The 27,814-nt window shown below is 42.9% G+C and overlaps 1 protein-coding gene across 3 annotated transcripts in view; it reads right to left on the bottom strand.

Moving 5' to 3' along the window:
* The window catches only part of slc49a3 (solute carrier family 49 member 3), a 79,896-nt gene that overhangs the window by 36,291 nt on the left and 15,791 nt on the right, over nucleotides 1-27,814 (bottom strand). For all 3 annotated transcript variants that reach the window (XM_068047398.1, XM_068047416.1, XM_068047406.1), the window contains exons 4-5: nucleotides 15,944-16,020; nucleotides 15,688-15,825 (exon numbers count right to left, since the gene is read on the bottom strand). In XM_068047398.1, the coding sequence (XP_067903499.1) occupies nucleotides 15,688-15,825; nucleotides 15,944-16,020 (215 nt within the window). The remainder of the gene's footprint in view (nucleotides 1-15,687; nucleotides 15,826-15,943; nucleotides 16,021-27,814) is intronic.

Genomic DNA, 27,814 nt, shown 5'->3' with positions numbered 1-27,814 from the left:
GGTCTGGAGAGGGTGGATGTGGAAAGGATGTTTCCCCTTGTGGGAGAATTTAGAACTAGGGGTCACTGTTTAAAAATAAGGGGTCGCCCATTTAAGACAAAGATGAGGAGAAATGTTTTCCTCGGAGGGTCGTGAGTCTTTGGAATTCTCTTCCTGAAAAGGAAGCAGAGTCTTTGAATATTTTTATGGCAGGGGTAGATAGATTCATGATAGCAAGGGGGTGAAAGGTTATCGGGGGTAGGTGGAAATGTGGAATAATCAGTTCAGCCATGAAATTTATTTTTATTTATTTTATTTAGAGATACAGCACTGAAACAGGCCCTTCGGCCCACCGAGTCTGTGCGGACCATCAACCACTTTTTTATACTAATCCTACATTAATCCCATTACCCTCTCACATCCTCACCTTCCCTCAATTCCCCTACCACCTACCTATACTAGGGGCAATTTATAATGGCCAATTTACCTATCAACCTGCACCCGACAAAAACCCACACGGTCACAGGGAGAACTTGCAAACTCCACACAGCCAGTACCCAGAATCGAACCCGGGTCACTGGAGCTGTGAGGCTGCGATGCTAACCACTGCGCCGCCCTATTGAATGGTGCAGTCGGCTCGAGGTGCCGAGTGGCCTACTCCTGCTCCTAATTTGTATGTTCATATAAAGTGAAGGCGGCATATGGAATGCTTTCCTTTATTGGCCGTGATATAGAATACAAAAGCAGGGATGTAATGCTGGAACTGTATAAAACACTGGTTAGGCCACAGCTGGAGTATTGCATACAGTTCTGGTCACCACATTACAGGAAGGACATAATTGATCTAGAGAGAGTGCAGAGGAGATTTACAAGTATGTTGCCAGGGCTTGAAAATTGCAGCTATGAGGAAAGTTTGGATTGGCTCGGGTTGTTTTCCTTAGAACAGAGGAGGCTGAGGGGTGACTTAATTTAGGTGCACAAAATTATGAGGAGCCTAGATGTTTCCCCTAGCGGAGAGATCAATCACCAGGGGCATAGATATAAGGTGACTGATGGAAGGATTAGAGGAGACATGAGGAAAAACATTTTCACCCAGAGGGTGGCGGGTGTCCGGAATTTGCTGCCCGGATCGGTGGTGGAGGCAGAAACCCTCAACTCATGGAAAAGGAACCTGGACCTGCACCTGAAGTGCTGTAACTTGCAAGGCTAAGGACCAGGTGCTGAAAGGTGGGATTAGAATGGGCAGCTAGTTTTTTTTCAGCCAGTGCAGACACGTGGGCTGAACGGCCTTCTTCTGTGCTGTAACTTTTCAATGGTTCTATAGGACACTACCCTGAGGAACTCCTGCAGTAATGTCCTGGGACTGAGATGATTGGCCTCTAATAACCATCTTCCTTTGTGCTCAGTATAACTATAACCAGTGGAGAGTTTTCCCCTCTATTCCCATTGACTTCAGTTTGGCAAGGGCTCGTTGATGCCACACTCGGTCAAATGCTGCCTTGATATCCAGGGCAATCACTCTCACCTCGAGTTCAGCTCTTTTGTCCATGTTTGGACCAAGGCTATAATGAGGTCAGGAGCCGAGTGGTCCTGCTGGAACTCAAAATGAGCACTGGTGAGCAGTTTATTGCTGTTTAAGTGGTACTTGATAGCACTGTCAAAATGGCACCTTCCATTTGGTTGCTGAGATTAGTCAATAATCCAATTATCTTATCAGGTGATATGACAGGATGGTGGAAGGTGAATTTGATGGACCTTGGTCACTTATCGACCAGCAATTTCTACGAATCCCTTACTTTCCTGATTTCACTATTAGTTAGCATTGGGATTAGGGAGGCTTTATCAGATAGCCAAGGAAACTGAATGCCTGCAGGCCCAAGATCATTGGTATTTCACAGAATCAGAGAATTGTTACAGCAAAGGAGGAGGCCATTTGGCCCATTGTGTCTGTACCAGCTCTCCAAGTGACCAGTTTACAGTGCTATCCCCCCACGTTCTCCGCATAACCCTGCACAATCTTCCTTTTCAGGTAACTATCTAATACCCTTTTGAATGCCTCGATTGAACCTGCCTGCACTGCACTCTCTGGCAGTGCATTCCAGATCCTAACCACTCACTGCGTGAAAAAGTTCTTCCTCATGTTGCCATTACTTCTCAAGGGCAAATAGGGATGGGCAATAAATGCTGTCCTAGCCAGCGATGCCCACATCCCACGAATGAATAAAAAAAACTTTTGCCAATTACTTTAAATCTGTGTCCACTTGTTATCGATCCTTCCACCAATGGGAACAGTTTCTCCCTATCTACTCTGTCCAGACCCCTCATGATTTTGAATACCTCGATCAAATCTCCTCTCAGCCTTCTCTTCTCTAAGGAAAACAGTCCTAACTTCTCCAATCCATCTTCGTAAATGAAGTTCCTCTTCTCTGTAACCATTGTCATGAATCTTTTCGGCACCCACTTCAATGCCTTCACATCTTTCCTTAAATGCAGCGCCCAGAACTGGACGCAGTGCTCCAGCTGAGGCCAAACTCGTGCCTTATACAAGTTCAACATAACCTCCTTGCTCTTGTACTCTATGCCCCTATTAATAAAGCCAAGGATACTGTATGCTTTATTGACCGCTCTCTCAACCTGTCCTGCCACCTTCAATGACTTATGCACACATACAGCCAGGTCCCTCTGTTGCTGCACCCCCTCTAGAATTGAACCCTTTATTTCATATTGTCTTTCCATGCTCTTTCTACTAAAATGAATCATTTCACATTTCTCTGCATTGCACTTCATCTGCCACTTGTCCGCCCAATTCACCAACTTGTCTATGTCTTTTTGAAGTTCTACACTATCCTCCTCACAGTTCATAATGCTTCCAAATTTTGTATCATCTGCCAATTTTGAAATTGTGCCTTGTACACAAAGTCATTAATATAGATCAGGAAGAACAAGGGTCCCAACACTGATCCCTGGGGAAAGCAACTACAAACCTTCCTCCAGCCCAAAGGATATCCATTAACCATTACTCTGTTGCCTGTCACTCAGCCAATTTCTTATCCATGTTGCTTTCTTTGTATTTACTAGATAGCAAGATTGTATACTCTCTTCAGACCAACTTGGCAGCTCTCCTTGCAGACTTTTGAGAGAAACCCAATTTTGTATTTACTGGTTGATGGGAATACAAGACACAATCTAAGAAATAGGAGCAGGAGTAGGCCATAAGGCCTCTCAGGCCTGATCCACCATTTAAGATTATGGCTGATCCTTGACTTCAACTCTACTTTCCTGCCCGATCCCCAAATCCCTCGATTCCCCGGGTCCACAAATCTATTGATCTCAGCCTTGAATATACTCATTGACTGAGCATCCACAGCCCACTGGGGTAGAGAATTCCAAAAATTCAGAACCTTATAAGTGAAGAAATTTCTCCTTATATCACGAAATGACCATTCCCTTATCCAGAAACTATGCCCCCCAATTCTAGACTCTCCAGCCAGAGGAAACAGCCTCTCAGCATCTATCCTGTCGAGCTTTATTAGAATTCTATATGTTTCAATGAGATCAACATTCAATTCTTCTATATTCCAAGAGTATAGGCCAATTCTATTCAATCTCTCACCCTAGGAATTCGTTGCAACCCATCTAAGGCAAGTATACCCTTCCTTAAGTAGAGAGACCAAAACTGTACACAATACTCCAGTTGTGGTCTCAAAGCTCTGGACAATTGCAGCAAGACTTACTTTTGTACTCAAACCTCCTTGCAATGAAAGCCAACATACCATTTGCCTTCCTAATTGCTTACTATACCTGCATGTTAACTTTATGTTTCTTGTACAAGGACACCCAAATTCCTCTGAATACCCACATTTAATAATCATTTCAAAAAAATTTCACTTTTTCTATTCTTCACACCAAAGTGAATAACCTCACACTTCCTCACATTATACTCCATCTGCTACCTTCTAGCCTACTCACTTAATCTGTCTATATCCCTTTGCAGACTGTGTCCTCCTTACAGCCGACTTTCTTACTTAGCTTTGTATCAACAAGCATGGATACATTGCACTCGGTCCCTTCATCTAAATCATTAACATGAATTGTAAATAGCGGAGACAGCAGCACTGATCCTTGCAGCATTCCACAAGTTATAGCCTGCCAACCTGTTTTCTGTCATTTAACTAATCCGCTATCTATACTAATAAATTACCTCCAACCCTAAGAGCCCTTATCTTGTGCAACATCCTTTCAGTGGTACCTTATCAAATGCCATGTGAAAATCCAAATATACCACATCGACTGGTTATCCTTCTTCTACTCTGCTAGTTACATCTTCAAAAAACTAGGATCTGTCAAACATGATTCCCCTTTCATAAAACGGTGTTGACTCTGCCTAATCACAGTATGATTTTTCAAGTGCCCCGATACCACTTCCTTCATAATGGATTCCAGCATTATCCCTACTACTGTCAGGCTAACTGGCCTGTAGTTCCAGATTGTGCCTCGTCCTCCTTTCTTGAATAATATTGTTATAATTGCTATCTTCCAATCTGCTGAGACCATTCTAGAATCTGGGGAATTTTGGAAGATCAGAACCAATACGTCTACGATCTCTGCAGCCACTTCTTGTAGAACCCTATGATGCAGGCCGTTAGGTTCAGGGGATGTCATCTTTCAATTCCATTAATTTCTCCAATACTTTTTTTTTTTACTGAAACTAATTACTTAAAGTTCTCCGTCTCATTAGACAACTGGTTCCCCAATATTTCTGGTATGTCTTTTGTGTCCTCCACGATGAAGACAAAAACAAAATATTTGTTTAATATCTCTGCCTTTCCTTTATCCTCCAATTATAATTTCTGCTATCCTAGCTTCTAAGGGACCCACATTTACTTTTGTTACTCTTTCTTTTTCATACTTGCAGTTCCTCTTACAATCTGTTTTTATATTTCTGGATAATTTAATCTCATTTTATTTTCTCCCTCCATCAATTTTTAGAGCATCCTTTGCTGGTGTCTAAAACTCTCCCAATCCTCAGGCTGACTAGTCTTTTTGATAATATTATAAGCCTCTTCTGTTTATTATGCTTAACCTCTTTTTCCAGGGAAAAAGATCCATCTGTGGCTAATTTACTTCTCAATGCAATGTAGATTTGTTGAGAATTATGAAATATTTCCTTAAATCTTCTCCATTGCTCATCTATCATCGTACCTTTTAATCTAATTTCCCAATCTATCTTAACCAACTTGCTCTTCATACCCAAAGCTGCAACCCTTGACTTTGTTAGTCATCCATAACACCATGATCAGCATTCTGCACAACTTGCTCACTTAGTTTCTTGTTCCATATTATCTCATGCTTGACCATATTGAACTGTCTCCTTTACACTAGATAACTAAGATCCAAACCCTCTCCATATGATTTCAATGAATCTCATTTGCTTTGCTATCTGTAGATAGAGATGTGCTCTGAACTGGACTGCAAGGTGATCCAGCTTTACAACTGCCACTAGAACTGCAGTTTTAAAAAAATCAATCAAATCTTTGCTCCGATGATGCCACCTTCTATGACAGTGCTTCTGATATGACCTCCTTTTTCCTCAACCGAGGATTCCCCCCCCACTGTTGTTGACAGGGCCCTCAACCGTGTCCGGCCCATTTCCCGTACCTCTACCCTCACCCCTTCCCCTCCCTCCCAGAACCGTGACAGGGTTCCCCTTGTCCTCACTTTCCACCCCATCAGCCTCCGTATCCAAAGGATCGTCCTCCGCCATTTCCGCCACCTCCAGCGTGATGCCACTACCAAACGCATCTTCCCCTCCCTTCCCCTGTCAGCATTCCGAAGGGATCATTCCCTCTGCGACACCCTGGTCCACTCCTCCATTACCCCCACCACCTCGTCCCCATCCCAGGGCACCTTCCCCTGCAATCGCAGGAGGTGTAATACCTGCCCATTTACTACCTCTCTCCTCACTATCCCAGGCCCCAAACACTCCTTTCAGGTGAAGCAGCGATTTACTTGTACTTCTTTCAATGTAGTATACTGTATTCGCTGCTCACAATGTGGTCTCCTCTACATCGGGGAGACTAAACGCAGACTGGGTGACCGCTTTGCAGAACACCTCCGCTCAGTCCGCAAGCAGGACCCTGAGCTTCCGGTTGCTTGCCATTTCAACACTCCCCCCTGCTCTCATGCTCACATCTCTATCCTGGGATTGCTGCAGTGTTCCAGTGAACATCAACGCAAGCTCGAGGAACAGCATCTCATTTACCGATTAGGCACACTAAAGCCTGCCGGACTGAACATTGAGTTCAATAATTTCAGAGCATGACAGGCCCCCCATTTTACTTTTATTTAGTTATTTTTTCTTTATTACATTTTTTACAATTTTTTTTTCTTTTGTTAATTTCATTATAGGTTGTTCAGTTTGCTTACCCACTGTTTTTTTTCATGTTTGTACTTGCTGCTGTTCAATCCTCAGTTCGTTAACACCCTATCTGTACTAAAGCTTTGTCTTTCAACACACCATTAACATATTGTTTGCCTTTGCTCCATGACCTCTTGCTCAGCTATGTGGCCTTGTCCAATCTACACCTTCTCCTTTGTTATCTCTTGCCCCACCCCCGGCTCACTTGCTTATAACCTTGGACATTTCTAATATTTGCTAGTTCTGAAGGGTCACTGACCCGAAATGTTAACTCTGCTTCTCTTTCCACAGATGCTGCCAGACCTGCTGAGTGGTTCCAGCATTTCTTGTTTTTATTTCAGATTTCCAGCATCCGCAGTATTTTGCTTTTATATTAAATCAAATACCCTACTGCAAAAGAGGAGAAGAAGTCAAGAGTCTGGAATGTTGTACAAGGCTTGTGTGCAGTACTGATCGCTCGAACACAGTAAAGATACAAAAAAGTGCACAACATTTTCCTGGTATCCAAAATTGAGGAAATTGAACTTCATTCTTTGAGAGTTAACTGTAGGAAACCCACCTAAATTTAAAGGAATCACGATGCACTTAAATCACGAATCACTTAAGAATCCCAAGGCAGAAAAAGTTGATTAAAATATTGGAAAAATATGGACAATTCTATTCTGGTCATGGATTAACTCACATCACACAGTTTTCTTTCTCCAATTGCTCAGAACTGCATCCTTCAATATCCAGTTGCATCGAGTCCCAATTAAAATTCTGACATATAGCATGTATACCTCGTGTTCTCAAAAATCTGGTTCGGTCTTTGCTTGCAATGGTTGCCATGGAGAATATGCCCACAACCAAGTAGAGTGCGAATAGTTGAAAAACCTAAGTATTGTGTCTCGTCAAAAAGAGAAAATGCATTTATAGCAACTTTAAGGAAAATGGATGCGGAACCAAAGGAAAAAAGTTATTAGGAAAAGAAACCAAAAGCGTAGTCTGAGGTGGATTTTAGGAGGATCTTAAAAGGAGAAGTAGTGGTCGGTTTAGGGAGGAAATTCCAAAACTGAAGACATAGCAAGCCAAAGTGTGGTCAAAGGAAGAGTTTGACCCTCAAGAGGTCAGAGTTGGAAGAATGGAGAGTTGAGTGGGTTATAGGGCTGGAGGTGGTTACAGAGATGGGGAAAGGCACAGACTGGAAGGGATTTGAATATGACGAGAATTTACCACTCGAGGCATTGCCAAACCAGGCGCGAGACAATGGACTCAGTAGAGATGGGTGACCAGAACTTGACACAAGTTAGAATATAGGCAGCTATGGGGAGGTGGTGGCATAGTGGTAATGTCACTAGACTAGTAATTCAGAGCCCAGGCTAATGCTCTGGGGACATGGATTCGATTCCGATTATGGCAGATGGTGAAATTTGAATTCAATTAATAAATCTGGAATGTTAGTCTAGTGGTGATCATGAAACCATTGTTGACTGTTGTAAAAACCCATCTGGTTCACTAATGTCCTTTAAGGAAGGAAATCTGCTGTCCTTACCTGGTCTAGCCGACATGTGACTCCAGACCCACAGCAATGTGGTTGACTCTTAAAATGCCCTCTGAAATGGCCTAGCAAGCCAATTCGGGATGGGCAATAAATGCTGGCCTAGCCAGCGATGCCTACATCCCACAAAAAAAAAGTTGAAAATGTTGAATGAGCTGAAGTTTACAGAGCGTGACAGATGGGAGGCTGGGCAAGAGAGCATTAGAATAGCACAGCCTGACAAATACATGGATTAGGGTTTCAGCAGCAGGTGTGTGCCAGCATGGATGTGTTAAGGGCAAATTGTGTTCAACTTGATTTCAGTTTTTCGATGAGGTAACAGAGAGGGTTGATGAGAGTAATGCAATTGATGTGGTGTACATGGACTTCCTGAGGTACCACATATAGGCTTGTTAGCAAAGTTAAAGGCCATGGAATAAAAGGGACAGTGGCAACATGGATATGAAGTTGGGTGAGTGACAGGAAACAGTAGTGGTCAATGTTTGGTTTTCACACTGGAGGACAGTATACAGTGGGGTTCCCCAGGGATCTGTATTAGGATCCCTGCTTTTCTTGATCTATATTAATGACCAAGACTTGGATGTGCAGGACACAATTTCAAAATTTGCAGATGACACAAAAATTGGAAGTATCATGAACTTTGTGGAGGATCGTGACAGGCTGGTGGAATGGGCAGATACATGGCAGATGAAATTTAATGCAGAGAAATGTGAAGGGCTTCATCTTGGTAGGAAGAACAAGGAGAGGCAATAAAAAATAAAAAGGTACAATTCTAAAGTGGGTGCAGAGGCAGAGGGACCAGATGTCTGCATAAATTGTTGAAGGGCCAGTGCAGGTTGAGAAAGTGGTTAAGGCGGCATACAGGATCCTGGGCTTTATAAATCAAAGCATAGGAAAAGCAAGGAAGATATGCTGAACTTTATAAAACACTGGTTTGGCCTCAACTGGAATACTGTGTTCAATTCTGGGCACCACATTTTAGGAAGGATGTTAAGGCATTGGAGAGATTGCAGAAAAGATTTACAAGAATGGTTCCAGCGATGATGGTCTTCAATTATGCAGATAGATTGACAAAGCTGGGACTGTTCTCAGAGAAGGTTGAGAGGAGATTTGATAGAGGTGTTCAAAATCGTGAGGGGTCTGGGCAGAGAAGATAGGGAGAAACTGTTCCCACTAGTGGAAGGATTGAGAACCAGAGGACACTGAATTAAAGAAATTTGCAAAAGAACCAGAGGTGACATGAGGTAAAACTTTTTTTTTTTTAAAACACAGCAAGTGGTTATGATCTGGAATGTACCGCCTGAGAGTGTGGTGGAGGCAGATTCAATCGTGGCTTTGAAAAGGGAACCGGATAATTATCTGAACAGAAAAGATTTACAGGGCTACGGAGAAAAGGTAGGGGGAATGGGATCAGCTGAGTTGCTCTCATGGAGAGCTTACATGAACACACTGGGCTGAATGGCCCCCTTCTGTGTTGTAACTTTTGATTTTATGACGAACAATGTTATGGAGGTGGAGATGGGTAGTCTTTGAGATCAAGTAGTTATGAAGTGCTCAGCTTTGATGACAGGCACTCATATCAACTGTCTGAGAATCAATGAGTCATGCACGAAAGGTAAACAAATTGTCCTCATTTTTGGGCAGTTAACAATCAATGCCTTCCAATGTAGAGAGTACAAGATAATCTCTGGTCTCATAATACATCAGTGACTGCATTTCAGCACTCCAAGTTGGTGCCAATGAAAATGTGTCCAATAATTGTCTTTATAAAAGAATCCATTGGCAGAAAGGGTAAGTCAGAGGTGCAAACAACTTATTCATTCAAAATCATGGTTGAAGCAGTCTTTGGGCACAGTAATTAACCCTAGTTGCCTAAACTACAGGAGTAACAAAAGCCTGCTTCCCAGAACAATGAATTGGAAAGGTCTGTGATTGTTAGCATTCGATAAGGACAGGATTAAACTTCAACAGGAGAGCAACCTGCGAACACTGATTTACTCGGTACAAGATCACAAACTGGCTCCTTGGTGAGGTAGTTGAGTGTTGCCAGACCTGAACAGTCAGTGCCTTTAGGAGACAAGAGGAGAAAACGTCGCTGGGGGTGTGGACAAGTGATAGCAAAACAGCTAGCTGACACTTAAGATTGGGAAAGTTTTCATTGGGATTTTATTTGGAATGGTTTGAGATGACATATCACAATGCTAAAAGCCATAGTTTAGTAACCTGAAGGCCAATAAGCAGAAGTGTAAATTGATGCTGATATTTAATATTGGAGGCCAGGTGCATGGAGCTAGGACAGGTAGGGGTTTATCTAGATCAACATAGCTTAGTTGTCAACAACCTTCACGAACTGGGTGACGACACCTTGAAGGACTACAGTGCAGGCCATGGCACCAATGGACAAGGAACAGGACAAGAGATGTAAATATTATAGGAGATTCCACAGTTAGCGGGACAGATAGGTGTAACCATCATCATAAGTCTTGCAAGGTGTGTTGTCTCCCTGGTACCAGGATAAAGGACATCAGAGAAGGTGAAGGATACTCAGCAGGGGGAAGGGAGTGAGCCAGAAGCAGTTGTACACATTGGTACCAAAGACATATAAAGGGCAGGTATTGAGGTCCTATGGTCAGAATTTCAAGAGCTAAGGAGGAGGTTAAAAAAAAGTGGGATCTGGATGTTAACAATCTATGGATTACTCCCAGTGCCACATGCTAGTGAGAGTAGAAATAGGAAGACAGGAAGGGTCAACAAGTGTCTTGAAACATGGTGCAGGAGGGAGGGCTTCAAATTCTTGGGACATTGGGACCAGTTCTGGGACAGGAGGCACCCATTCAAAAGGGAAGGGTTGCACCTCAACAGGACTTGGACCAATGTCCTTGCAGGAAGGTTCACTAGTGCAGTTGGGAAGGGTTTAAACTAAATTGGCAGGGGGATGGGCAGCAGCATATAAAAGAAGAAAAGAGGAATAAGGTGCACAAAGGAGTGAGTGTGTTGGATAGTATTTGAAAGTGAAGTAGAACCTTATTAGATAGCAGCAGATAATAAGGGCTACAAGGATTACAAAGACAGGATTTACAATGCATGTATGTAAAAGCACAAAGTGTGGTGAATAAGGTTGGTGAGCTTCAAGCACAAATAGCCGTGTGGCAATATGATGTAGGTAGTGGCAATAACGGAAACAGCTTAAAAATTGCCAGGACTGGGTGCTTAATATTCAAGGATACTAAGTATTCAGAAAAGATAGGAAACAAAAGGGAGATGGGAAGGCAGTACTGATTAGGGAAGACATGGTTGTGTTGCAAAAAAGAATGTCCTTGAGGGGGCAAGGACAGAATCCATTTGGTTAGAGTTGAGAAGCAAAAAGGGTACGATGACATTACTGGGATATTCTATAGGCCTTCAAATAGCGAGAGAGATAGAGGAGTAAATCTTCAGGGAAATCAGAGAGATGTGCAAGAACTACAGAGTGGCGATATTGGGGGACTTTAATTACCCAAATATCAATTGGGATAGAGTAAAGGGTAAGGATGGGGAGGAATTTATGAAATGTGGTCAGGAGAACTTCCTTGTCCTCGTCCAACTAGGAATTTCTTTCAATTTAGTAAACTATATTTGTTGCTCACAATGCGTTCTCCTCTACATTGGAGACACCCAAATGCAGATTGGGTGACCGCTTTGCGGAACACCTCCGCTCAGTCTGAAAGCATGACCCCGAGCTTCTGGTTGCTTGCCATTTCAACACCCACCCGCCATCCCCCCCACCCCACCCTTGCTCTAATGCCCACATTTCTGTCTTTGGCCTGCTGCAGTGTTCCAGTGAACATCAACGCAAGATCGAGGAACAGCATCTCATTTTTCGATTAAACACACTACAGCCTTTCGGACTGAACATTGAGTTCAATTATTTCAGAGCAGGACTGGCCCTTTATTATTTTATTTTAGTCTGTTTTATCATTTTTTTTTTAAACCATGTGCCTGCCTTATACTGTGTTTTTCATCTTTGTGCTTTTGGCTAGGACTCATTATTCTGTCATTAACACTCTCTCTGCACTAATGCTTTTTCTTTCACCACACCATTAGTGCACACTCTGCCTTTGCCCCATGACCTCCTTGGCAGTTAATCTTTCTGGGCCTCTGTCCTATCACACACCACTTTTGTTCTCTTTCTCCACCCCCCCCCCCCCCCCACCCCCGCTTTACTTGCTTAAAACCTATTAAATTTCTAACCTTTGCCAGTTCTGATGAAAAGTCGCAGACCTGAAATGTTAACTGTTTCTCTCTCCACAGATGCTGCCAGACCTGCTGAGTATTTCTAGCACTTACTGTTTTTATTTCAAATTTCCAGCATCCGCAGTATTTTGCTTTTATTATAGGAAGGAGGCATTGCTGGATCTGGTGCTAGGAAATGAGGTGGGCCAAGTGTCTGGCGGAGAGCACTAGGCTAAGAGTGATCATCACATCATAAGGTTTAGATTAGTAATGGAGAAAAGCAAGGAACTATCTAAAGTAGAAGTTCTAAATTGGAAGAGGGCTAATTTCAATGGGATGAGAGGGGATTTAGCCAGGACAAAATGGAACCAAAGACTGACAGGAAAAACAACGGGTGATCTTCAAGGAGAAGTTGTTTTAGGTACAGGCTACATACATTCCAACAAGGGCAAAAGGTAAGGGAACCAAAGCCAATGCTCCTTAGATGGTGAGGGAGATAAATAACATGAAGAAACAAAAAAATAAGAGGATGTGTGATGCAGGTCTGAATTCTTCGAGCGAGAATCAGGCCAAAGACAATAAATTGAGAAAGGAATAGGAAAAAAAGATCAGCAAAGAGAGAATATGGGAATAGAATGGCAGTTAACACAAAAGGGAACCCAAAGATCTTCTACTGGCATGTAAACAGTAAGTGGGTAGTAACAGAACAGGTGGGGTGGTGCCTATTAGGAACAAACGGTGATATATACTGAGAGGTGCAGGGCAAGGCTAGAATACTTTGCATTTGTGTTTACAAAGGAAGATGCTGACAAAATATCAGTAGAAGCAGAGATGGTAGAGGCCATGGATAGGGTGAAAATTAATAGGAAGGATGTACTGGAAAGGCTGGCTATGCTTCCAGTGGATAGGTTACATGGTCTGGATGGCTTGCATCCCAGGATACTAAAGGAAGTGGGAGTGGAGATAGCGGAAGGGCTTGCCATAATCTTCCCTAGTGGTGTTCCCCAAGGTTCAGTGCCAGGGCCACTGCTTTTTTGATTTATTTATTTAATAAATATGGCTTGGACACTGGAATACAGTATAAAATTTCAAAATTTGCTGATGATACCAAACCTGAAGGTGTGGCAGACAGCGAGGATGATACCAATTTCTATTGTTCTTTATATTTTGACCAATCATCTGATCTGCCATTCAGCTTTGCAAAATTATATGCCTTTTCCTTAAGTTTAATGCTTTCCTTAATTTTAGTTAAGCACGGAAGGTGGGTCCTTCCCTTAGGAATATACTTACCCGAGTATTCTGAAATATCCCCTTGAATGTCTGCCACTGCTTCGCTATTAATCTATCTCCTAGCCAAGTAACCCAGTTCACTTCAGCTAGCTCAGCTTTCCTGCCCACATTGTTGCCCTCATTTAAGTTTAAAATACTAGTCTTAGACCCACTCTTCTCTCTTTCAAACTGGATATAAAATTCAATCATATTGTGGTCGCTGCTACCTAGAGGTGCCTTTACTCTGAGGTCATTAATTAATCCTGTCACATTACACAATACCAAGTCTCATATAACCTGCTATCTGGTTGGTTCCAGAATGTGCTGCTCTAAGAAACTATCTCGAAAGCATTCTACGAACCCCTCATCCAGGCTACTATTGCCAATCTGTTTTTCCAGTTTATATGTCGATTAAAATCACCCATGATTACTGCCATCCCTTTATCACAAGCACCCAATATTTCTTCTTGCATACTTCGTCCTACATTATGGTTACTGTTAGGGGGCCTGTAGACCACTAGTGACTTCTTTCCCCTACTATTCCTCATCTTCACCCAAATCTCCTGAACCAGGTGATGTATTTTGGAAGGGATAAGGAGAGGCAAGATAGACTTAATGGCACAGTTCTAAAGAGTGAGCAAGAACAGAAGGACCCAAGGGTTCATGTACATTGATCTTGTAAGGGTGGCAGGACATATTCAGAGAGTAGTTACCAAAGTATATGGGATCTTGGGCTTCATAAATAGAGGTATTGAGTACAAAAGCAGGGAAGTTATGCTGAACCTTTATAAAGCTCTGGTTAGGCCACAACTAGAGTACTGTGTCCAGTTCTGGTCACCGCACTTTAGGAAGGATGTGCGGGTTCTTGAGAGGGTGCAGAGGAGATTTACCAGAATGGTTCCAGGGATGAGGGAGTTTCGTTATAAAGTTTAGATTGGAGAAGCTGGGGCTGTTCTCCTTGGAGCAAAGGAGATGGAGAGGAGATTTGATAGGTGTATAAGATTGACAGGTTTAGACAAAGCAGATAAAGAAAAGCTTTTCCCATTAACTGATGGTACAAGGACTAGAGGATGCAGGTTTAAGGTTTTGGGCAAGAGATACAGGGTGTATGTGAGGAAGAATGTTATTTATGCAAGCAGTAATGACCCAGAACGCATTGCCTATGAGGATGGTGGAAACAGAGACAATGACTTCAAAAGGAAATTGGATGGGCACTTGAGGGAAATAAACTAACTGGGCTAGGGGAAAAAGTGGGAGAATGGAACTGACTGGGTTGCTCTACAGACAGCCGGCATGGACTTGATGGACTGAATGGCCTCTTTCTGTGCTGTAATGATTATGACTTTCTGACTGTATGAACGGATATTGAACCCCAGGCTGAGCTTTCAGTGGGATACTGTCTTCAAGGATTACTCAGTAGCAGTGTACGTAGATCCTCGGAGAGATCTAGCTTGATGAGCATACGTGTCATTGAAATTGCCTTCTAATTATTGAAAACTAATGTTAGAAATGTTTGAATTTTGATATAGGCAAATCATAGAATGCTACTTTTAATGCTTAGAAATGAGGGTTTGGAAAGGTTCCAAGGTGATTTAATAGTCACATTTGAAGCTGCCGATTATAAAAAGCTGATACAAAAGTCAAAATATTGCAGATGCTGGAAATTTGAAAAAACAGAAAACACTGGAAATACTCAGGTCAGGTAGTACTACTGGAAATTGTTCTGATGAAAAGTCATTGACCTGAAACTTTAACACTGTTTTACTTTCCACAAGCGCTGCCCAACATGCTGAGTATTTCCAGCATTTTCTGTTTATAGAATGAAGAGTAGGTCAGAAAATCATTTGATTCTTAGGCAACTGAAGCCAGCAACTGGAAGATTTTGAACTCCACCTGGGTGGATGATGGGCTTATCCTGAGTTCTGTGGAGGATGAACACAAGAAGCAAACAAAAATGATGACAGGATATTTTGCAGAGGATCTTCATTCACGTTTGAAGCACAAAACGTCCCTGACAGATGATGGAGGGGGAAAAACATGAATAATAAAGGCATGGGATGCAACAAAGAGGACTTCAAGTAGAAAATCTGCATGCACTTAAGAAATGTTTTAAACAAGTTTGTTTTCACTTCAGTTTGAGTGTAATTTTGCAGTTTGTTTCCTCCCAAACCACTTATTTATTCATTTAAAAGATAAATGCACAGCAAGTATTGTTAACTTATAGCTTGAGCAGTCAAATATTTATTCAAAACTAGAGTTAACAATTCCTTACCATCTTCATTCCTGTGATAAAGGGCTCTGAGGTAGAGTTGGCTGCACCTGCGGATGGAGGTGTTGGTGGTGCCTTGTTACGAATTCCCACTGTTGTAAGAAGACATGCAATCACTGCAGGGACTGCGTACACTCCCAGCTGAAAATGCAACAAAAAATAGTCAGGCTACAGAATATATTCCCTCTGGAATATAACAGATCCACTCCAAATAATAATCTGCATGTGCAATATAACTAAGTTTTTGGTATGTCCTTACCAAGAGTGGCATTGAAGATGGCTCCTTCACCAGCAGAGGAGAAAGTATATTGGCAAATAGAATACCCAACGGATTGGCTAGATTGCCAGGGAGGAAACAAAACCAATTATTGCCAATCACTTGTAACACTGCACTCGATACATCATTTGAAATTAAATGGTATTTAGTGGACAAATGCTCATCATATTTGCTGGGAATTTTCCTATCTGCTATTTTAACTGAGGCATTAATCTAGTAAATAAACCAGTTAACATCGGTGTTAAAATTTCAGAGAAAGGAATGTAGTTTTTAAGATAGATAATTCACAAATATAGTGCTACTCATTGTTCCAAGAAACTTGTACAACCAATCTTCAAGCAGAGAGACATGTCTCAAACCATTTCACCTAAACAGCCACAAGAGCACCATGGCAGAGGCCAGAAATTTGCTTTAGTTTTCTACAGTGTTAGGAACCGAGGTGGGAGGAGTACACTATCTTTCTCTAGTTCCACTTCTCCACAGGCCACAACGTATATTTAAATGTTTACCCAGTTATCGATGCAGCCAATTATATACTCTTTTTATTTCAGATTAAAATACACCAACTATGTTTCTTTAATAAACAAAATCAAGTATAAAACAAGACATATTCAGCAAAGATGTGAAGCATTAACACACAGATTGAAATATAAAAATTCCCTTCTAGCTTAGCCCAACACACCCCAGTTAAAGAGAAAATAAAGTTTTCTCTGCAGAGATCGTTTTACAAAGAAAAAACAAAAAGAATACCTCGGCCAAATACTAGTTAATCCTTGAAGGAAAAGGAGAAGATATGGAATGATATCAGTTGTCCCTTTATGCTGGCGTCCCAAATACGCGTAGACCGCTGTCATTGGGATCTTTCTGGAGCAGTTCTTTTCAGGCGGCGTGGAGGATTAATCTGGCAGGCTTTCTCGGAGAAATGTGGCATCAGGCATTTCAGCTATCACACACTGAATTCGCAGGGTTTCTCAGAAAGGTGGAGAAAAAATGAGCTGAGTGTTTCTCTCAGCAGGCTATAATCCCTACTGACTCAAAACAATATCCAAAGACGAAACCAACTCTTGACCACCATAAATTTTGACATGTCACTTCTCTGTAAACAACTCCCATAGTCAGAAGGCACCTGCTGTTTACTTAGCTGCAGACATGTGACTTCCAATAAGTGTTTTTAAACAAAGTCCTTCCAGTGATCTTTAGAAATAAAAGTCCTATAATTTATGGAATCACTCCAGTCCTCCAAAGGAATCCATTTCCACAATTTTAAAACACGAATCCTCAAAAAAATATTTTTAAAATGGAAGTACTTTCATAACACTTCCATTCTCGGAGGAATGAAACACCATTTTTAAATGCATTTCATTACAAAGTGTGAAAAAAGACAAAAACAATTACAAACACATTTACACACTCATTGTCTCTCAATCACTACCTGTAACTAATACAGTTCTGCTTTGCACCATCTTTGTACTCATAACTCAAAGAAAGGTTAAATGCTAGACAAAGCATCAGCAATTACATTATTCTTCCCTGCAATGTGGATTATCTGTAAGTGATAGGGCTGCAATAGTTAACTCCATCAAAAGTCTGGCATTCTGGTTTTTGAATTTTTCCACAAAGGCTAGCACATTATGATCAGTATATTCCAGTGCTGTTCTCCCTTCGTCAGATACAGGAGAAATGCCATGAACAACAGATGCCCCTCTACATTGCTTTCATTGATCTCACCAAAGCCTTTGACCTCGTCAGCAGACGTGGTCTCTTCAGACTACTAGAAAAGATCGGATGTCCACCAAAGCTACTAAGTATCATCACCTCATTCCATGACAATATGAAAGGCACAATTCAACATGGTGGCTCCTCATCAGAGCCCTTTCCTATCCTGAGTGGTGTGAAACAGGGCTGTGTTCTCGCACCCACACTTTTTGGGATTTTCTTCTCCCTGCTGCTTTCACATGCGTTCAAATCCTCTGAAGGAATTTTCCTCCACACAAGATCAGGGGGTAGGTTGTTCAACCTTGCCTGTCTAAGAGCGAAGTCCAAAGTACGGAAAGTCCTCATCAGAGAACTCCTCTTTGCTGACGATGCTGCTTTAACATCTCACACTGAAGAGTGCTGCAGAGTCTCATCGACAGGTTTGCGGCTGCCTGCAATGAATTTGGCCCAACCATCAGCCTCAAGAAAACGATCATGGGGCAGGACGTCAGAAATGCTCCATCCATCAATATTGGCGACAACGCTCTGGAAGTGGTTCAAGAGTTCACCTACCTAGGCTCAACTATCACCAGTAACCTGTCTCTAGATGCAGAAATCAACAAGCGCATGGGTAAGGCTTCCACTGCTATGTCCAGACTGGCCAAGAGAGTGTGGGAAAATGGCGCACTGACACGGAACACAAAAGTCCGAGTGTATCAGGCCTGTGTCCTCAGTACCTTGCTCTACGGCAGCAAGGCCTGGACAACGTATGTCAGCCAAGAGCGACGTCTCAATTCATTCCATCTTCGCTGCCTTCGGAGAATACTTGACATCAGGTGGCAGGACTATATCTCCAACACAGAAGTCCTTGAAGCGACCAACACCCCCAGCTTGTACACACTACTGAGTCAGCGGCGCTTGAGATGGCTTGGCCATGTGAGCCGCATGGAAGATGGCAGGATCCCCAAAGACACATTGTACAGCGAGCTCGCCACTGGTATCAGACCCACCGGCCGTCCATGTCTCCGCTATAAAGACGTCTGCAAACGCGACATGAAATCGTGTGACATTGATCACAAGTCGTGGGAGTCAGTTGCCAGCATTCGCCAGAGCTGGCGGGCAGCCATAAAGACAGGGCTAAATTGTGGCGAGTCGAAGAGACTTAGTAGTTGGCAGGAAAAAAGACAGAGGCGCAAGGGGAGAGCCAACTGTGCAACAGCCCCGACAAACAAATTTCTCTGCAGCACCTGTGGAAGAGCCTGTCACTCCAGAATTGGCCTTTATAGCCACTCCAGGCGCTGCTTCACAAACCACTGACCACCTCCAGGCGCGTATCCATTGTCTCTAGAGATAAGGAGGCCCAAAAGAATTCCAGTGTGTCTCTGTAGTCGTGGCGGACATAGACTTCAAAATGTCATAAACCCAGGGTTTCTTTTTCCACTGTTGAGTCTCTCTTTTTGTGTTGATTAATCTTTTTGGAAAAGTATCCCACTGGCCTTTCTATGCCCGATTCATCGTCTTGTAACAGGACTGCACCAACCCCCAGGTCACTAGCATCAATTGCTACCTTGAAGGGCTTAGTGAAATTTGAGGCAGCCAACACTGGTTCACTTATCAAAATGGCTTTCAGTCTCAAAATATGCTTGGCACTCTCCTGACCACACTACCTTGACTTTCTGTTTTTGTAGCAAATCAGTCATTGGAGCAACTATAGTGCTAAAATTTAGTACAAATTTGCAGTATAAACCACACATTCCCAAAAACCTCATGATTTCTCATTTAGTCTTAGGGGCAGGAACTCCATCAATGCTTGTACTTTTGCTATTCTTGACAACACTTGTCCTTGCCCAACTATATGCCCGAGGTAGGTTACCCGTGCTTTTGCAAATTCACTTTTGGCAAGGTTTATCACCAAATCAGCCGACTGTAATTTTCTAAATAAAGCTTCTAGTTGTTCCAAGTGGTCCTTCCAAGTGTCACTGTATACCAGCACATCATCAAGGTAAACCACACAGTTAGGAACACTGGCTACCACTTGGTTCATTAGTCTCTGAAAAGTTGCCAGGGCATTTTTGAGCCCGAATGGCATCACTCAGCATTGGAAAAGACCGTCTGGTGTAACAAAGGCCGATATTTCTTTAGCTCGGGACGTTAAAGGAACCTGCCAGTATCCCTTTAACAAATCTATTTTGGTAAGAAACGTGGCATTGCCAACCCTGTCAATACAGTCTTCCAAGCGAGAAATTGGTGAGGAGTCTGCTGTTGTTACTGCATTAGCCATTCTGTAGTCTATGCAAACTTTAGTTGAACCGTCAGGCTTAGGCACCAACATGACTGGTGAACTCACACTGCTTTGACCGAGTTCAGTTGGGCTGTTTTCCAAGATGTACCGGATTTCTGCTTTCACCTAGGCATGTTTCTCTGGACTTAAGTGATAAGGATGCTGTTTTATAGGAGAGCATTCTCCTACATCATGTATGGATAAGGTTGTACATTCTGGTTTATCCCTGCAGACTCCTTTAAATGCTGTGAGTCGCCCCCCTTGTTAGATCTTCTCGTTGTTCTGCATCTAAATATGAAAGCGTAGTGTCTAATCTCCCTACAATTCAGTATTAGCTAACGGGATAGTAGGAGGTTCAATTTGAGAATTGTCTAGGTCTCCTTCTGCCTCATCCTCACTATTCCTTACATCCTTCACTGTCCCTACTTCCTGACACACCTGTGCTTGCTTAGTCACCTCCCAGTGGTGATATTGTTTCAGCATATTGATATAACACAGCCGATTCTCTTTCCGGCTATCTGGGGTGGCAAATAATTTACTTCACCAATTCTTTTGACTACTCTATATGCTCCACTGAACTGTTCTTTCAGCGGTTCACCCTGCAAAGGCAATAATATTAACACCTCATCCCCTGGTTTAAATGTTTGGGTCTTGGCCTACTTGTCTGCCCATATCTTCAAGGCTGTTGGGAAGCTTTTTAGGTGTTCCCAAGCCACTTTGCTCAGGATCCGTGATCACGGATACATAATCTAACATGGAAGATTTGTCCCTTTGTTCTAAAAGCTTTTCGTTGATTAGGTTTAGAGGACCTCTTATCTCATATCCATAAACTAATTCAAAAGGACTAAAACCAGTAGACTCATTAGGTGAATCCCTCGTGGCAAACAAAATAAATTCTAGCCCTTTATACCAATCATGGGGATACTCATGACAATATGCCCTGATCATCGTTTTGAGGGTCTGATGGTACTGTTCTACAGCCCTTTGTGTCTGTAGGCAGTATGCTGAGGACTTTAACTGTGTTATACTCAGATTACTCAATGTCCTGAAAAACCTTTTAAACATAAAATTGGAACCTTGATCCGAATGAATCGCAATTGGTAATCCATACCTAGTGAAGAACTGGGTTAACTTCTCTCCACTACCTTAGCAGAGATTGTTCAAGGAATGGCCTCTGGGAACGGAGTAGCCATATCCATAATAGTGAGTATATTGTCACGGCCAGGTGAGAATAGGTCCAGGGGTTCCCTCTCAGTCTTTGCCTGGTTTAACCGTAACAGGGTTTAATCTTTAAACACTGTTTTTAGCTCCCCCCTCAGTGAATCCTTGTTCACTGCTCCAATTGTAAGGCAAAGAAATCAAACAGGTTTCCTTAAATTTAAACAAGAAAGGTAGCAGTTTATTAATCTTAAACTCGAATCTGGTTGACTACAAATATGCGACACGACCACGCTAGCATGCATACGCGATAAACAGACACAGATAGAGACAGAAAAAGAAGGAACAAAGGGGAAAAGTTTGAGGCAATATCTGGCAGTTACAATCCTTTAAGTTCAATGTGGAGTCTTTGGTTGTCGGTAAGTCTTGCAATTCGTTGGGGCCCAGTTCACACTTAAACTAGTTCCGATGTAGGAGTCTTTTCTCTCAAGGTTTATGTATTTTCTGTTGTCCAGTGGCTTGGGGAGAAAGCAAGAGCACCAGCAGGAGAGAGATGCTTTCTTGTTCCAGTTCAAACTGCCTTCTGATTCTTTCTCTGTGGCACAATTGAAAAAAAAAACAAATTGCCCAACAGGTTAGTCATGTGACTAGCTCCTTATTTGGAACAGTGTCCTGCATGGTTTGTGGATTGTACTTTAGCAGTCTCTGGAATGTGCTTCCTTACACCTTCAATGTCTGGTGATCAAAATCCATTTGGGTTAATTGGAGCAGGGAATAGTCCTTTGTCGCCACAAGCACCATCTCTTAGTATGCAAATGTCCTTCCAGTCTAGCGTCTGATGACCTACAAACAAGTCATTTCTTCACTCCAGCAACAGTTTAAAATCAATGTTCATATTACAAAATTAATATGCCTCATTCTTGGCAGGTGGGGGTCTACATGACAATATATTGATGTCCCACTTTTGTTTCCGGTAAAGGTCCGACACAGTCTACCAATACCCGACTAAATGGTTCCCCAAAATCTGGTATGGGAATTCGAGGTGTCCGTTTTATAGCAGGATGCGGTTTTCCCACAACCTGGCACGTTTTACAAAACTGCACCATGTCCATGGTAAGACCTGGCCAGTAAAAATGTCGACTTATATATGATTGGGTCTTCCAGATCCCCACGTCCTGCCATAGGAATTCCGTGGGCTATCCTCAATGTTTCCTGGCAATAATTGGGCGGTACCATTATTTGGTGATCTACCGTCATTCTTCATTCGCAGGTCTGTGAGGAGTTCCCCACTTCATCAGAATCCCATTTTTAATATGGCAGCCTTCCAGAACTTCCTTTGCTTCAGCATCAGTTAGAGCCGATTGTGCCACTTTATTTAACTCTGGATCTGCTTGCTGAACCTTGATCAGAAATGACTTACTGAACATTTCCTTCGGATTATCCAAATCCCCAAAGAAGGTTTCAGGTATTTGGCTATCTGGCTGTGGTACCAAATTGACCTCCAACAATGGAACTTGTTTCCATTCAGGTAAACCTTCAGGTAAAAGGTGTCGCTATGGGTACCCGCATGGGTCCTTGTTATGCCTGTCTTTTTGTGGGATATGTCGAGCATTCTTTGTTCCAGTCCTACTCAGGCCCCCTCCCCCAACTCTTTTTCCGGTACATTGATGACTGTATCGGTGCCGTTTCCTGCTCCCGCCCCGAACTGGAAAACTTTATCAACTTTGTTTCCAATTTCCACCCTTCTCTCACCTTTACATGGTCCATCTCCGACACTTCCCTTCCTCGACTTCTCTGTCTCCATCTCTGGGGATAGGTTGTCTACTAATATCCATTATAAGCCCACCGACTCCCACAGCTACCTCGACTACACTTCTTCACACCCTACCTCCTGTAAGGACTCTATTCCATTCTCCCAGTTTCTCCGTCTCCGACGCATCTGCTCTGATGATGCTACCTTCCATGACGGTGCTTCTGATATGACCTTTTTCCTCAACCGAGGATTTTCCCCCACTGTGGTTGACAGGGCCCTCAACCGTGTCCGGCCCATTCCCCGCACCTCTACCCTCACCCCTTCCCCTACCAGAACCGTGACAGGGTTCCCCTTGTCCTCACTTTTCACCCCATCAGCCTCCATATCCAAAGGATCATCCTCCGCCATTTCCGCCACCTCCAGCGTGATACCACTACCAGTCACATCTTCCCCTCCCTTCCCCTGTCAGCATTCCGAAGGGATCGTTCCCTCCGCGACACCCTGGTCCACTCCTCCATTACCCCCACCACCTTGTCCCCATCCCATGGCACCTTCCCCTGCAATCGCAGGAGGTGTAATACCTGCCCATTTACCTCCTCTCCCCTCACTATCCCAGGCCCCAAACACTCCTTTCAGGTGAAGCAGCGATTTACTTGTACTTCTTTCAGTGTAGTATACTGTATTCGCTGCTCACAGTGTGGTCTCCTCTACATCGGGGAGACCAAGCGCAGACTGGGTGACCGCTTTGCGGAACATCTCCGCTCAGTCCGCAAGCAGGACCCTGAGCTTCCGGTTGCTTGCCATTTCAACACTGCCCCCTGCTCACATCTCTGTCCTGGGATTGCTGCAGTGTTCCAGTGAACATCAACGCAAGCTCGAGGAACAGCATCTCATTTACCGATTAGGCACATTACAGCCTGCCGGACTGAACATTGAGTTCAATAATTTCAGAGCATGACAGCCCCCCATTTTACTTTTACTTTCATTGTCATTTTTTCTTTTTTTTTTTACATTTTTTACAATTTTTTTTTTGCATTTATTTCATTTCATCTTAGTCTGTTCAGTTTGCTTACCCATTGTTTTTTTCAGGTTTGCACTTGCTGCTGTTCAATATTCAGTATATTAACACCTAATCTGTACTAATGCTTCGTCTTTCAACATACCATTAACATATTGTTTGCCTTTGCTCCGTGACCTTTTGGTCAGCTATGTGGCCTGGTCCAATCTAGACCTCCTTTGTTATCTCTTGACCCACCCCCACCACACTTGCTTATAACCTGTGACTTTTCTAATATTTGTCAGTTCCGAAGAAGGGTCACTGACCCGAAACGTTAACTCTGCTTCTCTTTTCACAGATGCTGCCAGACCTGCTGAGTGGTTCTAGCATTTCTTGTTTTTATTTCAGATTTCCAGCATCCGCAGTATTTTGCTTTTATTATAATGGAACTTGTTTAGCCATTGCTCGGGTCACTACACATGAAGGAAAACTTCCTGGAATCTTTTCCTGCAACTGTTCTGTATCTTTGACTTCACTTGGTCTTTCTGTGACTACAGGAGAAGCTACTACCTTCATTGTGACCAAATCATTCCCCAGCAGTAGGTCAACTCAGTCTACAGGCAAACTATGGACAACTCCGACGGTTACCGCTCCAGACATTAGGTCACACTCTAGATACACATGATACAAAGGTACAGGTATATACTCCCTGCCGATACCATTCACTCAATGTGCTCTCTGGTGGACAAGTTATGCCTTTCCCCAGCAAGAGAGTTTGGGTGGCTATCCCCAAGTATAACTATAGGTTTACCTGTCCTACTTGAGGGAGAAGGAGTTACTTTTCCTTTTGACAATAATTTCCTGTAACTCTGGTATCTTGTTCATGTCCCATGCACTCACAGTGGGGTTTTTTTTTACTTGGCCTTACAGCTGCAGTCAGAGCTACAGCCTGATCTGTCGTTCTGTTGGACAAGGCCCCTTTCTCTGCATTGGCCTCATGCACCCCGATAAGTCCCAGGGGTTTACCCCGCAACTTCCAACATTCTGCACGAAGGTGTCCCACCTTGTGACAATGGGAACATTTAGGCTTTCGGACCTCACTTCCACCCAAAGCATCTTCCTTTCTGGCCTGAGGAGGCGATCCCGGGGTCTTCCCAGCTGTCTCTTCTTGTCCCTGGCTACTTGCCTTCCTTTCACCCTCCAACCTTCTAGCCTTCTCAGGTTTTTGGAGGTGATGGAAAAAGGATTTGGGCTTGTAAACAAGCTCGTTAATCATCAGCAATCTCAGCTGCCTGTCTGGCTGTTGAAACCTTCTGGTTGTCTATGTGGGTTCTTACTAATGGAGGGAGTGAATTTTTAAATTCCTCCAGAAGAATTATTTCTCCAAGAGTCTCATACGTGGCCTCTACGCTTAGCGCCCGCATCCAAAGTTAATTTGTTTTACCCTCTCAAATTCTATATAAGTTGCCCAGGCTGTTTCCAGAGGTTCTCAAATTTCTGCCTATAAGCTTCAGGGACCAACTCATAAGCAGCAAGAATAGCCTTTTTTGCCATCTCAATCTGCAGAGGTCTCCTCAGAAAGCATGGCAAAAACTTCATGAGCTCTGCCCCATCAACTTGCTTTGCATAAGTAGTGTCCAGCTTTCCTTCAACCACTTCATCTGTCTGGCTATCTTTTGAAAAGAAATGAGAAATGCCTCTACATCCTTTTCCTTAAACTTCGGGAGGGTTGCACAAATTTAAACGGCTCGCCACTGGGTCCTGGGCTGGAGTCAGTTCTTTTCTCACCAGAATTCTTGTCGATGCCAAAGTCACCCTGATTTTTTTTTTTTAATTTGAATACCCTTTCTTGCTCCCTTTCCTTTTCTATTTCTCTTTCTTTTTCTCTCTCCTGCCTCTCATGTCTTTTCTTTTGAAATTGTAGTTCAAGTTTTTTCATTTATTTTTCCTGCTCAAGTTTTTATTTCCAATTCTCTTTCCTGTTCAAATTGCTTTACCTGTAACTTAATTCTAGCTAATTCAACTGAATTATCACCTGAATTTATATTATTTTTTTTTTTTTATGTTTTTTTTATTTAGTGATACAGCTCTGAAACAGGCCCTTCGGCCCACCGAGTCGGTGCCGACCAACAACCATTTATATTAACCCTCCAGTAGTCCCATATTCCCTACCACCTACCTACACTTGGGGCAATTTACAATGGCCAATTTACCTATCAACCTGCAAATCTTTGGCTGTGGGAGGAAACCAGAGCACCCGGCGAAAACCCACGTGGCCACAGGGAAAACTTGCAAACTCCGCACAGGGGCAGTACCCAGAATTGAACCCGGGTCCCTGGAGCTGTGAGGCTGTGGTGCTAACCACTGCGCCGCCCAAAGAATAGCCTTTTCCTTCTTCCAATTTCAAATGGGGTGCTATTACTTCAATTATGTCTGCTTTCTTAGCCCCGGTTTTAACTCTAACTCCAACTTTTCTGCCAATTCTTTTAACCTAGCCTTGGTTAAGTTTTTCAAATCACTCAGGGATAAGTCCTCCTTCCCCAGAAAGGCCATAGCAACTGACAAATCCATTCCGGTTGTGTAAACTTTAATCTAAATGCACAAGAAAGCTGGTGCTTTCCTTTTCCCCTTTTCAATTATTATTACTCACTTACAATTGCACATCATCAGCTTCGGGCTATCCCGCACAGAACATCCAATTATATGTTACGATTGAGGTGGGAGGAGTGTACGGTCTTTCTCTAGTTCCAGTTCTCCACAGGTCACAAAATATATTTAAATGCTTACCCAGTTACCGACACAGCCAGTTAGATACTCTCTTTATTTCAGAATAAAATCCAACTAGGTTTCTTTAGTAAACAACAGAATTATTAATTATAAATCAAGGCTTATTCAGTAAAGATGCAAAGCATCAACAGATTGAAATATAAAAATTCCCTTCTACTTTAGCTCAACACATGCATACACACATTGAAGAAAAAATTTAAAAGATTTCTCTGCAGAGATCTTTTTACAAAAAAAAAGACAAAAAAGGAATACTTTGGCCAAATACTTCTTCATCCTTGAAGGAAAAGTAGAAGACATCAGCTGTCCCTTTATTCTGGTGTACCAAATACGCATAAGACGGCTGTCACTGGGATCTTTCTAGAGCAGTTCTTTTCAGGTGGCTTCGAGGATTAATCTGGCAGGCTTTCTAGGAGAAATGCAGTATCAGGGTTTTCAGCTATCTCACACTGAATTCGCAGCATTTCTCAGAGGTGGAGAAAAAATGAGCTGGGTGTTTCTCTCAGCAGGCTGCAAACCCAACTGACTCAAAACAATATCCAAACCAAAACCAACTCTTGACCACCATAAATCTTGATGTCACTTCTCTGTAAACAACTCCCATAATCAGAAGGCACCTGCTGTTTACTTAGCTGAAGACATGACTTCCAGTAAGTGTTTTTAAACAAAGTCCTTCCAGTGACCTTTAACTCCAGCATCTATGAAGTCACTCCAGTCCTCCAAAGGAATCCATTTCCACTATTTTAAAACACGGGTCCTCACAAAAATATTCAAAAATGGAAGTACTTTCATAACAGACATAAAGAATGTAGACAGGTGGTAAGAGGAGGGATGGGGCCAATTCAGGACCAGAAAGCAGACCTATGCACAGAGGCAGAGGGCATGGCTGAGGTACTAAATACTCTGCATCTGTCTTTACCAAGCAAGATCCTCCCAAACTCTCCGTAAAGAGGTAATTAAGATACTGGAGGGGCTAAAAATTGATAAAGGAGGAACTGGAAATGTTGGCTGTACTTAAAGTTGATAGAAACATAGAAAATAGGAGCAGGAGTAGGCCATTCGGCCCTTCGAGCCTGCTCCGCCGTTCATTATGATGGCTGATCATCCAACTCAGTAACCTGTACCCACTTTCGCCCCATATCCTTTGTAGCCTTTCGCCCCAAGAGCTATATCTAACTCCTTCTT

The sequence above is a fragment of the Heterodontus francisci genome, chromosome 1 (genome assembly GCF_036365525.1).
Source record: "Heterodontus francisci isolate sHetFra1 chromosome 1, sHetFra1.hap1, whole genome shotgun sequence".
Taxonomy (NCBI): domain Eukaryota; kingdom Metazoa; phylum Chordata; class Chondrichthyes; order Heterodontiformes; family Heterodontidae; genus Heterodontus; species Heterodontus francisci.
This window is presented reverse-complemented; position numbering and strand designations above follow the sequence as displayed.